Raw genomic sequence first — 15720 nt, forward strand, 5'->3', positions numbered from 1 at the left:
TTACAACATGTTACCTCCATTGATAATCATTTTGTCATCTTGCATCTATTATTACTTAAAATAGTGAATGAGCTATTATTTTGAGTGTTTGTGTAATTGTTTTAGTTTGTAAATTACTAATTAATGTTATGGTTTCCATAACTGATCTGTGATATTTTTCTAACAGAGTTTATTTCACCTCGAGCCACATAATACTCAGGAAGACTTGCTAAGTGAAAGTATCGTGCTGGCTGGACCAGGAAATTTAAAGCAGAGATCGAATAGGCACTCATCAGCTGTAAGATGGCAGGTAATAATGAATCATTCATACACAAATTTCTAACAGACTGGCCATAGCACAGCATTAGCTGTTAGTAATTATTTATGTGAGAAGAGTTTATTTCCTGAGATCTTTGTAGCCACTTTTCTTTATTTATATTTGTATCTAACAAGAAATGACTGTTTTAATCTACATACATAATAATCACTACTTACAGAACAGCTACTATTTTTCTCAGTATTTGTTGAAAGTAACAACCAGTGAAAACGTTCAGTAGATCCAATTACCTCAGGTGGTATAGACATAGAACCAATAGCAGATATTTTGACAGATTACAAAGGTAATATAATTTGCACATAAACATCTGGCTCACTTAGAGTTGGTTACAAAAAGAAAATTTTGGTGCTAAGAAGGAAATACTTTTTGGTTGAAAATTTAGATAGATTTTACAGAAAAATCAATGATTAACATATATTGAAAGCTAATACCATAGATAATAAATGTTTCGCAATATTCATGCTGTGTTTGAAAGTCTCTACTAAGATAGCTGAGAAAAATTATTATGGAATCACAATATTTCTTATCAGAATTTTCTTTAAATCTATGGATTGCTTGTAATCAAAATTGAAGCAGGGTACAAAACAGTATGGTATATGAAAGCCTCAGAAATGTCAAAAGAGAGTCAAAAAGCTTTCTTACAATTAAGAAATCAGGAGCATTACAAATAGCAAATACATAAAAAAAAATACTATGCAAATGCCATAAAATGTTGTGAAAACGTACTCTGCATAGAAATTGAGTTAGTGGAGTCCAAATTGTCATCATAGCAGATGATCCGAGCAATGATCCCTTCAGTTTTAACATAATCCACTAATAAATATTCTTAATGTTCATGGTCAGAAGAACTCTCTTTTGTCAGTGTCATTTACTGTGGCAACAATACATTTCCGGACACATGTTCATAGGACCTTATTTCCTCCCTCTGTCCCTGCAGTTTGTTGGTTTTATTAATGTTCACCCTGTATAAGCAGAGCAGAGGTGACTGGGAATCTCTCTAGCACTGAACCAGGCTGTAAATGGGAAAATCTGCTGACATAAATGATTGTGACAAAGAGTAGATCATTATGGCCTAGCACCTAGGAACAAGCATTTTGGAAGTGGCTATGTTGGTTGCCTGTTTGTGATTCTGTCATGAGCATTTATGATAAATATTTGAAGGACCACAAACCTCGAGTATGCAACAAGGTGTTGGACATCAACATCTGATTACAGCACCTGAAGGTTGGAAACATGCCCACTTTGCAAAGATGGATAGGAAGTGAAATGTGGCAGATCTGTTAACAGTCCAATATTGGTGCACTCCGTATGTTTTTTGGAAATAGCTTAATATACATTGGAACTAACTTTTATGATAAAAATAAAAGTATTTTTCCCATAAAAACTGACACGATGAAGCATAGTTGACCAGAATCTTTTTTTGTACCCGCACTTGTTTACTTGTGCAATAAACTCATTGGGAACCTGGAGTACACTGGTCAGCACAAATTGACTAAACGATGTCATCAAATATGATCGCAGTGGCCACAGGAACATCAAGATTGGACACTGGATCAATGAAAATATGGTACCTGGTCAGGTGCATCATCTTTTTGATACACCAGGTCGAACAGTCGTGTCCAGGAAAGACAACATCCAGGTCCACAGCTGCTTAAAAAATGCACCACATAGACACAGGCCAGTCGGGATGGTACTACACTAAGGGGACTCTCATTTGGGCTTTCATGGAATCTCTGGTAGCAACCAAAGGCATCTTGACAGCTGATTACTACATGAACATTAGTTCAGATGATGTGCGTTCCTTCCATGCTTGATGTTTTCCTTGATGTTGAGGGCATCTTTCAATAGGAAAATTACCCATGTCTCAAAAATAGACTTGTGCTGTAGTTGTTTGAGGAGCATGATAGTAAATTTGTGCTGATGTCTTACTCATCAAGTTTACGTGATCTTAACCAGATGGAATACGTTTTGGATGCTATTGGTTTCCAGTTCTATGTCCACAAACCACTAGCCCATAATTTATGAGAATTATGAGAGCTATGCACAGACATCTGGTGCCAAATACCCCAAGAAACCTTCCAGGGACTTGACAAATCTATGCCGTACAGAACCTCTGCTGATTGCTTTCTACAGGTGCAGAAACACACTAAAAAGCCTGTGGTCATGATGATTCGGCTCACCAGTATACCTTAATAAAGCAATCTTTAACAAGTTACCATCTGACATACAACTCAGTTGTAATTAAAAGACTACTTTAGACTACTAGAAACTACGTGAATATCTGCATTCTGTAACATTATGCCCATGAATTATATTTTGTTGGGTTTCATTGAGTTTATTGCAAAATTAAAATAAGGCTAGGTACAAAGATGATTTCAGTCAACCATTCTCCATAAGTGTCAGTTGTTGTATGAAAAATACATATATTGTATCCAAAAAGTTAGTAACAATGTATATTAAGGTTTTTCTATTAAACATTCTGAATGCCTGCTCATGTAACACTTAATTTTATTTATTTGATTCTTACCATGTTCTGCTGTGTGTAATGTTTTTCTGTGATATTTGGTCATAAAGGCATGTCAGAATTCTGCTGAGATACTGTGTAATAATTCTTATTAGTTAGTATACTCAGCCGCTTTACCTGTGTTCAAGATGACCAAAATATAAGTCTCTTTGGAGCTATCCTGATGTATGATGTCCACAGTTTCCCTAAAAAACTTCAGTTTGCCAATGAATATTGAACCCTAAACTCCATTCCTCGTGCTTCTGAAATGTGGATACATATATTTTTGGGGGGATTGTGTGCCTAAATGAATATTAGGAAAGGTATACAGCTTAAATTGTATAATATGTGATGGTAGAATAAATCACATATCAGGAGGCCTTCTCCTGTTAGTAAAATTTCATAGCATATTTGCACCCAACTGGAAACTGTAAAAATTGTAACAAACCCAATGAGGCTTGTCTTCCTTAGGGGCACAGACAGTGTGATTAGCTACTATTTGACTGTGCATAAGACTTGGCTGAGTACGTTCGTGAGCAGCTGAAGCATGCAACTGGTTAGCACCAGGTAAATCCAGTTTCATCTTGATTGTAGCATTTTCTTGTGGTTTTACTAAATATAAAAAGTGTAGGGTAACCATGGTGATATGTGTTGACTTAACTACCACCCACAAGTCACAAAGCTTTATTGGAGATGAGGCCCAACATACCTAATGGCCTCCCATATATGCTCAGTAGGATTTCAATCACATGACCGGTGAGGCCAGTCTATGCTTCAAGAATCCAGTAGCATTATTCCTGTTTCCATGCCTGTCAGTGTTCATTGTGACACACAGCATCAGAGAAACATACAAGGCATGTTCAATAAGTAATGCAAAACTTTCTTTTCATTTCTGAAAGCAGATTAGTTTTAATAAGAATTTCAATAACCATATTACTCCCCACTCTTTTCGCTGAAAAATCCTATTTTTTCAACATAATCTCTGTTCAATGCAACTGTCTTAAACAACTTTACTGGGAGGACCTGTATGCCCACGTGGTACATTTTACTGGTTGATGTCAGAGTCAACATCTTGCTGCATCAATAACCTGCCCTTCACCTATATATTGCCTCCCTTGGAGTGCGTCCGTCATTTGGCCAGACAGATAGGAGGAGGAAGGCATGGCATCCAAGTTGTAGGGAGGATGAGGAATAACAGGCCAATGAAATTTGGGAGTGCCTCTTGGATGCATAGACTTGGGCTGTCATGGAGAAGGAAAAGATCATTTGCATTTTTGTGATTATGAACATGATGATGTGGTTTCTTCAATTACCTGAGAGTGGCACAATATACAGAAGAGTTTATTGTTGCACCATGAGGAAGGACATCAAACAGAATAACCCCTTCAGAGTCCCAGAAGATTGTCATCATAACATAGTGTCTGTGGGTGTGGCTTTGAACTTTTTCTTCAGAGGAGAGGTGGTGTGGCATCACTCTACGGATTGCCATTTTTTTCCAGTTGTTCAATCACTTGTGATGATGTTGACAAAAAATTGTCACAATAAGCCTCGTAACATGAAAGAAATTCCAGACAGGTGGCCCTTCATTGCTCTTTATGATCTCCTGTTCCGTGATGATGAACCCAGAGGACACACACATTTGAGTACCCCAACTGGTGAACAAGTGTGTCAGCTCTACCAACAGAGATGTCCAGTTTTCCAGTGAAGTGTTTCATTGAGACACATTGATCACCTCCAATGAGTGTGTCAGCATGTTGCAATGTTAGAGTAGTCACAGAATTGTGCAGTCACCTGGCATGTGGGAGAGCACACAAGTTTGTGCAACATTGTTGCTTTGGTGACACTTTGCCCAACAACTCACCATGCTTTTGTTGCATTCCAGGTCTATGTAGACATTCTGAAAGTGCCTAAGAAACTCAGTGACATCAAAAGACACTCAGTGACATCTCTCTGCTTGGAACGCACCACCAGTACTGGCACAATTTTGAAGCCTACATATAGCACTGCCATCTATTGGAACTTAGTGAAACTACGGGGGCTGAAGCAGGAGTATTCCACAATAAATTATGAATCTTTCAACTGAAATTGGCTGAGATAAAAATATGTTGCATTACTTATTGAAAACCCCTTGTATTTAGGGCAGCAGCTTCTGTAAACCATAATGGGAACATGGTTCCAAACAGTTGCCTTCCAGTTGTTGTCCACCATTGAATTATCAGCTATGGTGGATGGCAGTTGTCATTGTTAATGCAAGCTGATGTATTGTCTCACATTGTCACCTGTAAGACAATGCTAAAATAAAAATGATGGTGACTCAAAAGTTAGTTTGTGCTTTGCAACCATTTCCACAAGTGGTGTTACAAGTTTTTTACCAAGTTGGAAAAAGTACACTATCATTTATTAATTTGCTTGTTGGTGAGAAAACTGGTGACCAAAAAAGTGAAGTTGTGTGATATTTATGTTGACCATTCACTATCAGTGAGAGTGAGTACAGTTAGATATTAGGTCCATGAATTTAAATGTGGTCAAACCATATTTAATGAGGGCTGCCGAGAACTCCTGGCAAATGTGATTACCAAAGAAATAATTTTAAAAAGGCCGTTGCTGATCATTGAACAAAAGTGTGTACTGTAGCAGAGACTACAGGTGTGTTGGCAGGAACAGCAATCAATATTTTACATGATAAATGGTCGAAAAAAAATAAAAAAAATAATTGTAGGCCCAATGGCTGTTGTGATGGTTGATGGTAGACAGGGGTGCAGCTTTCAACTTTGAATGTGTGCTTGGAGTAACTTACGCAATGTCTGAGAGACTTTTTTGATCAAGTTATCACCTTGGATGGGATCTACTTTCATTTTACGCCATAGACCAAGAAACAATCAAAATGATGGGTTGCTGTGCTGACTCTGTTCCAAAGAAGGTGAAATTGGTCCCATCCCCCAGAAGAGTTATTGTGTCAGTTTCTGGGATGTGAAGGGCGAAGTAGTTGTAAGGTTCTTAGAAAAAGGAAAAACTATCACTGAACATCACTATAGACCAATTTGACAAGAAACTGAAGGAAATATGGCTCCATTTGGTAAAGAATAAAAATGCTTGTTTCACCACAGTGGGGCTCCAATGCCTATAGAGTTGCTACTCCTTCACAGCCCCTATTCACCTAAGCTGGCTTCTCATTACAAAACATGAAGATGTGGCTCACAGATATAAAATTATACTCGAATGAAGAGGTCATTGTTGAGACAGAGGTGTATTTTAGAGAGCTTGCTATTTATAAGAATGATTAAGATGGCCAGGATGTTCGAAACAGCATATATCCCAAAAAGGAAACTATATTGAAGAATAAATACACTGTTTTTTTAAAAAAAATGTCATCTACATTCCTAATGTACTTCTGAAACAACCAGAGTCTTATGCACATTGAATAGGCTTGCAAGACTAGGAAAGACTGGAAGACACTTCTGATTCTAAAAAGGAATAACTGCACAGAATTGCACACCAATACCCTTCATATGCTTTTGTTGAAAGACACGAGAAGATATCCTAAGCAAGAACACTGTGACATTTATGGAGGAAAAGAGGCTTTTTTCAGAGAAACTGCATGGGTTTAGAGAAATCACTTGCCAGTCACATACATTACATAATGTCTTACAAAATAGTGTGTTCAGGTGAAAAGGTAGCTCTAACCTTCAGTAAATTTTCAAATAGCAATGGAATCTCTATTTTACTGTTGACTGTGAACTAAGTTATTATTATAGATATAGATAAGCGAACGACGGCAAAAATTTTTTGACTTACTTAATCCAGTACATTACACTAGATAATAATTAATAGAATTAAAGATACTGCTTATATTATAAACATATAAAATGATTTGTTAGATAGGGTCAGTAGTACTGTTTTTGTTCACAATGCTTTTGTCTGCAAGAAAACATTTTCCTGAGGTGAGAGAAAAAAATACACGCAGAATGGCTTTAACAGTATTTCTGCTTAATATACACTCCGTCTTCAGGCCACGAGTGGCCTACCGGGACCATCTGACCGCCATGTCATCCTCAGAGGAGGATGCGGATAGGAGGGGCGTGGGGTCAGCACACCATTCTCCTGGTCGTTATGATGGTATTCTTGACCGAAGCTGCTACTATTCGGTTGAGTAGCTCCTCAATTGGCATCGCGAGGCTGAGTGCACCCCGAAAAATGGCAACAGCACATGGTGGCCTGGATGGTCACCAATCATTTCTACTTAATATACACAATGAAAACGACTTTTAAATGAAAATAAAAGCAAAATATGTATTGCTATGAACAAGGGTGAGAACCAGATATTATCAGTTCACAAGATTAGTGGTAAAGATGTGGAGCTCACGTCATCATTTAAATATCTGTGGGCTCACTGGTATGTAATTGTGTCTTTGTCATTTTAATTTTACCTGGAAATACGGCTGTCATCTTTTGGTTTGGTTCTTTTGCAGCCTACTTAATTTTTCCACGCCAATCGTCTCACAATGTTCTAAACAGCTGCTAAGAATTTCTGTAATTTTATGCTTCAAATGAGCGGGATACATGTACTGTCATAAGTTTAGTAGATTGTAAACCAAGAGTTGTAGCAGCATTTCTTTTAGGAACAGGACCGGCACTATTTTAGGTCCTATTTATAAAATAGGCCAATTATGTGCAAGACTACATCACACACACTGATAGACTATAAGCCCCATCTGTCGACTTCCTTCTAGGCGCACAGTCCGGAACCGTGCGACTGCTACGGTCACAGGTTCGAATCCTGCCTCGAGCATGGATGTGTGTGATGTTCTTAGGTTAGTTAGGTTTAAGTAGTTCTAAGTTCTAGGGGACTGATGACCACAGCAGTTGAGTCCCATAGTGCTCAGAGCCATTTGAACCATTTTTTGTCGAATTCCCTTGACGAAATGTGTGTTCCATGAGTCAATACTTATTACATTTAGGATGTCAAATCAAACACCTTTCAGCCATCTAATTTCCAAACTGTTGTTTTATTTGGCTACCAGTTTTGGTAATTTACTATGCCATCTTCAGGCCCCCTGACTGACATGTGGGAAGATTCCAACCTCAGTTCCAGTCAAAATAGGGATCAGCATTCAACTGTTGGCATCTGTAGGTTTCTGTTTGATACAGTGATCACTTCAACCATGATCTGCCAAGATGATGATGTTTGAAGTGATTGCTTATCAAGCAGAAATCTATAGATACCGGTATTTGAATGCTGGCCCTATTTTGACTGGAACGGAGATTGAAATCTTCCTACACATTGGTCAGGGGGACCTGAAGATGGCATAGTAAATCTCCAAAACTGGTAGCCAAATAAAATAAGTTTGGAAATTAGACAGCTGAATGGTGTTTGATCCAACATTCTTTACTGAACAGTTAAGTCCCGTAACCATCTCTGAAAAGAAGGACATGCAGAGACTTATATGGTTTCAAGCACTAGAAAATGTGGATAACACAAACTGGTAACCAGTAAGAGGTATATCTTGGACGTGCAATCTACATATCAATACAAGACAGCTTGAACATCCTGCCAGAATCACATGCCACAAAATTTAATATTTCACCAGATTTACATTGGACAACTTTAACAAATGGTTGCAGGCACCAGTTTTTGTAAGGACCGGTAGTGCATGTTGTGAAGAGTCACATGGTGTTGGTACATAATGCCTCACCTATGAAAAACATCCTGGCAGTTGGTATCTGCACCCATTTGTTAAATTTGTTGCTATGAAATTTGCAGTGAAATATGAAATTTTGAGGCATGCAATACTAGAGGACAATCTAATGTTCAACCTGTTTTGTACAGACATGCAGATGTATGTCCATTGTATATTCCTACTGGCTACCATTCTGTACTATCTACTTTTCCTAGTGTTTGACCTATTTTTAATAACTGTACAATCATGGGACACACATTTGACATTATCAGGATGTCTTTCAGTGCCCATACAATACTGCATACATAGTGTAACACTCACAGGTAATGAACGTTATCCAGGGTGTCACATTTATCTTGACCACCCTAAGTAACTGTTGGTCCAGATGAAAATTACAAAATGTTTCAAGCAAATGTTCTCTAGCCATCAAGTGGACATCAATCAGCATGATTGCGTTCATTGTAGCTTGTATTTTATGAAGATATGAACAGCGGTATGACTTTTTTAAATGGTACCCTGTATTTTTTATTCGGTAATTCATTTCCTCTCCAAAAGACCTATGCAAAAATGTATCACAGTGTACCATTCACTGAAACACAACATTTTTAATTACATAAAACAAAAGTGACGTTCAGGTACTCAGGGTAATGGAACACACTCACGTGCTGACGTTGACAGAGGGCAAATGTAAACATAAGTAGAATGCACACCCTTCATTCCGTCAATCATTGACAGTTGAAGAGTTGTGTGAGTAGAATATACACCAATGACGAGAATGTAGAAATGCTACTCATATGTGGGGAATGTAAGTTAGCAGAACAGTAATTACAATACTGTTTTCTTATGTACGAGTACGTTTAGTACAGTAGTTTAGCCCTTTTAAATACTGTTGTTAGAGTAATCATACACATACAGTAAAGGCTGTCCTTCCTGCATATTGCATTGACATAACGTTTCTTTTATTGTTGTTGTTGTTGTTGTTGTTGTTCTTGTTGTTGTTGTTCTTGAATGTAGGTGAAATGCCACGCAGGCAGCGGAACTGTGCAGATAGCGAAATCCTGACAAGAACCCACCTTCCCGACATATGCTTTCTCATCTTGTTGTGACAATTCAGGAAATAGGAAATTTCAACCCACAACAACGCAGTCATCGTAGCCCTCAAACAGACGAAGCTACCGAAGTTACTGTTCTTGCTTCTGTTGCTATGAATCCACATGTGAGCACACGACAGCTTAAATATGAGATTGGCATTCCTAAAACCAGTGTACATCATATTCTTACACGTTACCTCTTCTATCCTTACCATGTACACCTACATCAAGAATTGCATGGGAATGATTTCCAGAATTGCGTACAGTTCTGTCAGTGGGCACAGCAGCAAATCCTCGCCAACCCGAACTACTTCTCCAATGTTCTATTTTATCGATGAATGTTCCTTCTCAAACAAAGGACAGGTAAACTCGAGGGACATGCGTTATTGGTCCAGCAACAACCCATGATGGCTTAGACAGGTGGAGCATCAGTGTCAGTGTAGAGTTAACGTCTGGTTTGGGATGCTGGGTACTACAATTATTGGCCCATATTTCATCAGTGGTAGTCTAAATGGCACAGTGTATGCCAATTTCCTCAGATGAATTCTTCATCCTCTTCTGGATGACATGCCGCTAAGAACCAGAATGCTTATGTGATATCAACACGATGGATGTCCAGCACATAATGCCTTGTGTGTACATCATATTCTGAACTAAAGGTATCCTGCGAGATGTATTGGTCAAGAGGAACAGTTTCTTGCCCTGCTAGGTCTCCCGATTTAAATCCATTGGACTTTTTTCTTTGTGGATGCATTAAAGATGTTTATCTTGATATTCCAGCAACTCCAGAGGACATGCAGGATGGTATTGTGCTTGCTTTTAATTCTCTTCACCAGGCAACACTGGAAGCAGCAAACAATTCTTTCATTCAATGAGTGCACCAGTGTTCAGTGTCACCACTTTGAGCACCTTTGAATGTTCTACTCCTGGGCAATGGCACAGGAGAGTCAAAGTCAATTTTGTGTTATGTTTTTATTTGGTTTTCATTTGTTTTCTGACAACTCCAGCAAGTGGAAGAGTTTGTGATCCTGGGCTCAAAGTCAATGTTGTGTTATGTAATTAATAACGCTGTGTTTCAGTGAATGGTACACAGTGATACATTTTTGAATAGGTCTTTAGGAGAGGAAATGAATTACCAAATAAAAAATTCAGGGCATCATTTAAAAAAGTCATACTGCTGTTCATATCTTTGTAAAAAAACAAAGCTACATTGAATGCAGTCATGCTGATTGATGTCCCCTTGATGTCTCAAGAACATTTGCTTGAAACATTTTGTAATTGGCCTCTGGACAAACAGTTATTTAGGGTGGTCAAGATAAGTGGGACACCCTGTATATTGCCTTCATGATGGGCATATGCAGAAATTTTTCTAAGAGAAGGCAAGATGTAAAACGTGTCAGTTTTATACAACTGATTCGATGAGTTTGAAAATCTGTCATGCCCTAACAACTAAATTTGACAAATAGCGCAGAAAACTAATTTTATCTTAAAAGTGGGATGGTTATCTAGTTAGTATTTTTATGGCACATTACTTGGGTGTGTAAACTGTAAGCATGTGTCAATCGTATGTGCAAAGTATGCGTGTTTATGCTACTAATATGAATGTGGATGCCACGTGGGGTAGCCGCATAGTCTAGGGAGCCTTGTCATGGTTCGCAGAGCTACCCCCATTGGAGGTTTGAGTCCTCCCTGAGGCATGGGTGTGCGCGTTGTCCTTAGTGTAAGTTAGTTTACGTTAGATTAAGTAGTGAGTAAGCCTAGGTACCAATGACCTCAGCAGGTTGGTCCCTTAGGAACTTATCACAAATTTCCAAATTTTGATATGCATGCCACCTTTTGCTTCAACAAACTGAAATTACATCCTCATATGAAAAAATCCAAGATATCCAACGAGTTAAGAAATAAGGCTTAAAAATATTCACAAAAAACAATTTACTGCAATGAGGCAATCATTTTGTTAATTTTTTCTTTGACGTAAAGTCATTTTTCAGTTGTACTGGTAACTGATTTTCACTGATCGTGCCAAACATCCTGATGTGTTTCTAAATGTTAAATTATGGTACACAATTCCTTTTAAATAACAAAGCTGGATGTTAAATCTTCTGTATCTGACCACCTACACGGAGATTATTAATACTCCTTCTCATCCTATAACTTCCCTCAGTAACATTTCTTTTTGTCATTGAAAATGCTGTTGTTCTGATGGGCACATTGTGTATCATTATATGTGAATGTTAAATGTTGATGAGAGATCACAAAAGTACATACAAATTTGTAAGACACCAAGTGACCATCCTCCATGAGGATGCTTTCTATAATTAGGAAGCTGCAGCCTTGTATGATGATCTTTCATTAAAAATACAAGAGAGATTTCTGCTGAAGGGAAACTAATAAATAATAAACCTAGTGCTGGACTGAAAACATCTGTTTTCATCTTAGGGTGACAGGCATGTGCTTCACAGAGGAGCAATAGACCTGTAGGGATCTTTATCTCATATGGTGACACAATGTTGAACAACTATTTAAAGTGAGAAATTTATGATTCCCAGTTTTTCTGATGTTTGTTGCATACACATGCTTCTTTGCAGATGATTTAGATTACCAGCCCAGTTTCACTAGCTGTCAAGAATGCTTTTTTTTCTCCCATGATTGTAGTGAACATTGTACTGTAAGAATTTCAGTGTCTTCCTAATTTGTGATTTGTTCGGCAGGTGGGCTGTGAAGGTCAACTGCGAAAACACTACTCGCAGCTAGTCAACCAGCTGAAGCAACAGGCCCATGATGGGACACTGGCTGAAGTTCTCCAGCTGCCTGTTATTGGCTGGCATGTAAAGACTGAATCGTCTTCCAGTCACAGAGAGAGAAGAGAGGTAACCACTTTACAAAATTTTATTCAAAACCAAATATAGATACTGGAAGTGTAAACAATGAAAACATTGCCCATTTTTATGTTGTCTTACGTATTAGTATTAGCTTTTTTCCTATGTGTTTAACCGTTCCGTTGAACTCCCATAAAATATATATGACTTTAAACTTCTGATTGCTTTACAAATGGGTTTAAGCAAGTAAGCAAGAGAAAGTTTGAAACGATGTTTAAAGTTTATTGGCTGTTGCTAAGGCCACTCATTCACAAATACTGGATGAATGAATTACTAGTACTTGTACTTGTGTGCGGTGAGTAGCACTTCCACTAGGCATATACACAGTTTTAACTGTAATCCTTGTCTTATTGTGTTAAACCTGTAACTGTACATTACATCTGTTAATGATTAAATAGTGACAACATTTTTAAATGGACTCAATAATTATATGAAATACTGAAAATCAAGTTTTTGTTGCCCATGGAAGCCATGAATAGGCAACCTCCAACTGGGATAGGGTGCCATGAACTGGGTTAGCTATTTAGTAATATGGTAGATGGTATTAAGAATCATAAACTTACGCAGAAAATTTCAAGCTAATACACAGTATACAAACATCTGAGTACAGAAGCCACTATGCTGATATGTCTAAAGAACATTACTATTTGTATTGGATGGTTGAATCAAACAGTGCCAAGTCCAAGTTGTAATATCAACAATATCAAGAAAAGGATAGATTGCAATTCTTCGTAAAGATGACACGTTGAGTTTTTGCAGGCAGACATGATGAAAAGACTGTTGCTGCATATAAGCTTTCAGCTAAAGCCCTCTTCACAAAAGAGAAAACACACACACACACACACACACACACACACACACACACACACACACCACACCACACCACACAAATCCATCTGCGGCACAGAAAAGTGTCTGTGCCTACATGATGTTAGAGTGCATCCAGAGTTGACTAATACAATTGTGATGAACTAAAATGTAATCAGATGCAATCTGAGGTGAATTTTAACTAAAATAATCCAGGAATCAAGTTAGATAATAGTGATGGAATTAGATTAGGAAATGAGACACTAAAGGTAGGTAATCAGTTTTATTATCTGGGTAGAAAAATAACTGATGATGGCTGATGAAGATAGAATATAAAATGCATACTGGCAATAGCAATAAAAGTTGCTGAAAAAGAGAATTTTAACAGTGAATATCAATTCAAATGTTAGGAAGTATTTTCTGGTAGCTTTGTATAGAATGTAGCCTAGTATGGAGGCGAAACATGGGTAATAAGCAGTTCAGATGAGAAGATGACAAAAGCTTTTGGAATATTGCACTACAGAAGAATGTTGAAAATTAGATGAGCAGATGAAGCAACTAATGAGGATGTACTAAACCAGATTGGGGAAAAAAGAAACTTATGGCACAACTTGACTAAAAGAAGAGGTCTACTGATAGGACACATGTCGAGGCATCAATGAATGCTACATGCTGCGCAGATTTGAATGGGTGTGTAAGATGTTGGTTGGCCTGGTGAGGAGATCAGTACAGTGCTGACCACTAAGACCCGTCAGCGAGGTATAGCTGGCCACTACTGCAGTGAAGTACAAAAAGTCATTCATTGTTGAGGGAGATGGGGTAGCCGTGATCCATCATTGTCATTAAGGGAATCTAGGCAACTCAGATGTCCTGTACAGCGGAGTGATCATGGAACCAGATGTGTAGTTTGGAAAATAACATGGAGGATGGCAGTTGTGGGTGAAATTGGCATATGTTGCATGACAGCAACAAAAGCGATTCTGCACTGGCATGAAGTGAGCGGGGGCATGTTGCACGGGTGCAGACATGATGCAATTTGTCATTTTCTGCACTGGTGAAGATGCATGTGTGTCAAAAGTGGGGTTTCTTGATGGTGTGCAAAGGTCTTTGTTCTGGCCGGGCAATGGTGGCATCAGCTTCGGCGAAATTCGTGCAGGATGGGGCCAGCTTGTTGTTGGTGAGCCATCATTTGTATTGTCGTCATAGTTGTGTGTCATGCCAGCTGCCTCTGTTATCAATATTATCAACACACAGTCTGTGAGAGTATATTCGATCAGCGAGTTGAAGGCATAGGTCCAATGGTTCGTGCTTGTGAATGACCATGGCTAGTTGGACTTGAAGGGGGAGCTGGCAACCCGCAGGGTCCATAACATATTGTGGGGCATGAGGTTGAAGGTCGATATGTGTGTGGAGGCATCACCATAATAGTGACGGAGTCTTATCATAGTATTTCATTGTAAATTATGTGATAGATGATTTATTCCTCTGGGGAGCTGTGTCTGCAGGTTTCCCCCTAGTGGCTTAGTAGAGCAACAACTTTTGTGCCATTGCTGATGACATCACTTGATGCATAAATGTTTTCCACAATGGTGAACCGTAATGATGGATGATCTGTCCAGAATGGTGGTAATTTGAGATGTCTCCTGTTACTGGTAGATTGCCAATACTATGTTCATAGTGGCAGAATGGCCAAGCAAGTACTGTCATATGTGAAACAGCATGATAAGCAGTAGGTGACGTGGGAGGCGATGCGGTCTGCTGCATGAGGTTCGGAGTGATCAGATCCATGCCCAACACAGTTGATATCCCTACAAAAGCAAGTAAGTATGAATCCAAGTTGGATTACTGTGGCTTGGATGTAGCCTGGTTTGTGAAAGGAACAGAATCATGAGTGTCGTCATGGTTCGTTACATTTCATTGCTCGGCAGTGTTGACCACTAAAGTAGTAATGTTCTAGAGAATGCCACTGTCACTATGTATCATGCAGGCTTCAAGCGTGGTGTTATCTGTAGTGTCTAATGTCTTGGCATGAAAAGCATTGTCCACAGGCATGAATTGCATGGCACACTGGGGGCACGACACATTATAGTTGCGCAATAGTCAGAAATGAGGAAATTGCATGGGAACATGGTCATGTGGGGTCACCAATGTAGTTCTTCAGGGTATAGATGATGAAACTGATGAATAATCACATAATCTGGATACAATGTAGAATGCTTTTGTTGTATATTGCACAGTGTGTGCACAAGCAAATGACCAAACACAACAAAGCCATAAGACAGACTGATTGTCACACTTGCTCAGTGTTATGATTGACTACCAGTGATTTTATTTGTCGGTGCAGTGTTCCTGCAAACACAATCATAATTTCAAAGTACTTTTGTGATCCCCAAATTATCCAGATCTTAACCCAGTTGAATATTTCTGTCACTGTGTTCATGGTGTG

At 38.6% G+C, this 15720-nt stretch overlaps 1 protein-coding gene across 14 annotated transcripts in view; it reads left to right on the forward strand.

The window, feature by feature from the left end:
• LOC126271885 (dystroglycan 1) overlaps window positions 1-15720 on the forward strand; it is a 960129-nt gene that overhangs the window by 931294 nt on the left and 13115 nt on the right. For all 14 annotated transcript variants that reach the window (XM_049974254.1, XM_049974256.1, XM_049974252.1 and 11 more), the window contains 2 exons: window positions 167-289; window positions 12300-12458. In XM_049974254.1, the coding sequence (XP_049830211.1) occupies window positions 167-289; window positions 12300-12458 (282 nt within the window). The remainder of the gene's footprint in view (window positions 1-166; window positions 290-12299; window positions 12459-15720) is intronic.

Source organism: Schistocerca gregaria, chromosome 5, assembly GCF_023897955.1.
Source record: "Schistocerca gregaria isolate iqSchGreg1 chromosome 5, iqSchGreg1.2, whole genome shotgun sequence".
Classification (NCBI taxonomy): Eukaryota; Metazoa; Arthropoda; class Insecta; order Orthoptera; family Acrididae; genus Schistocerca; species Schistocerca gregaria.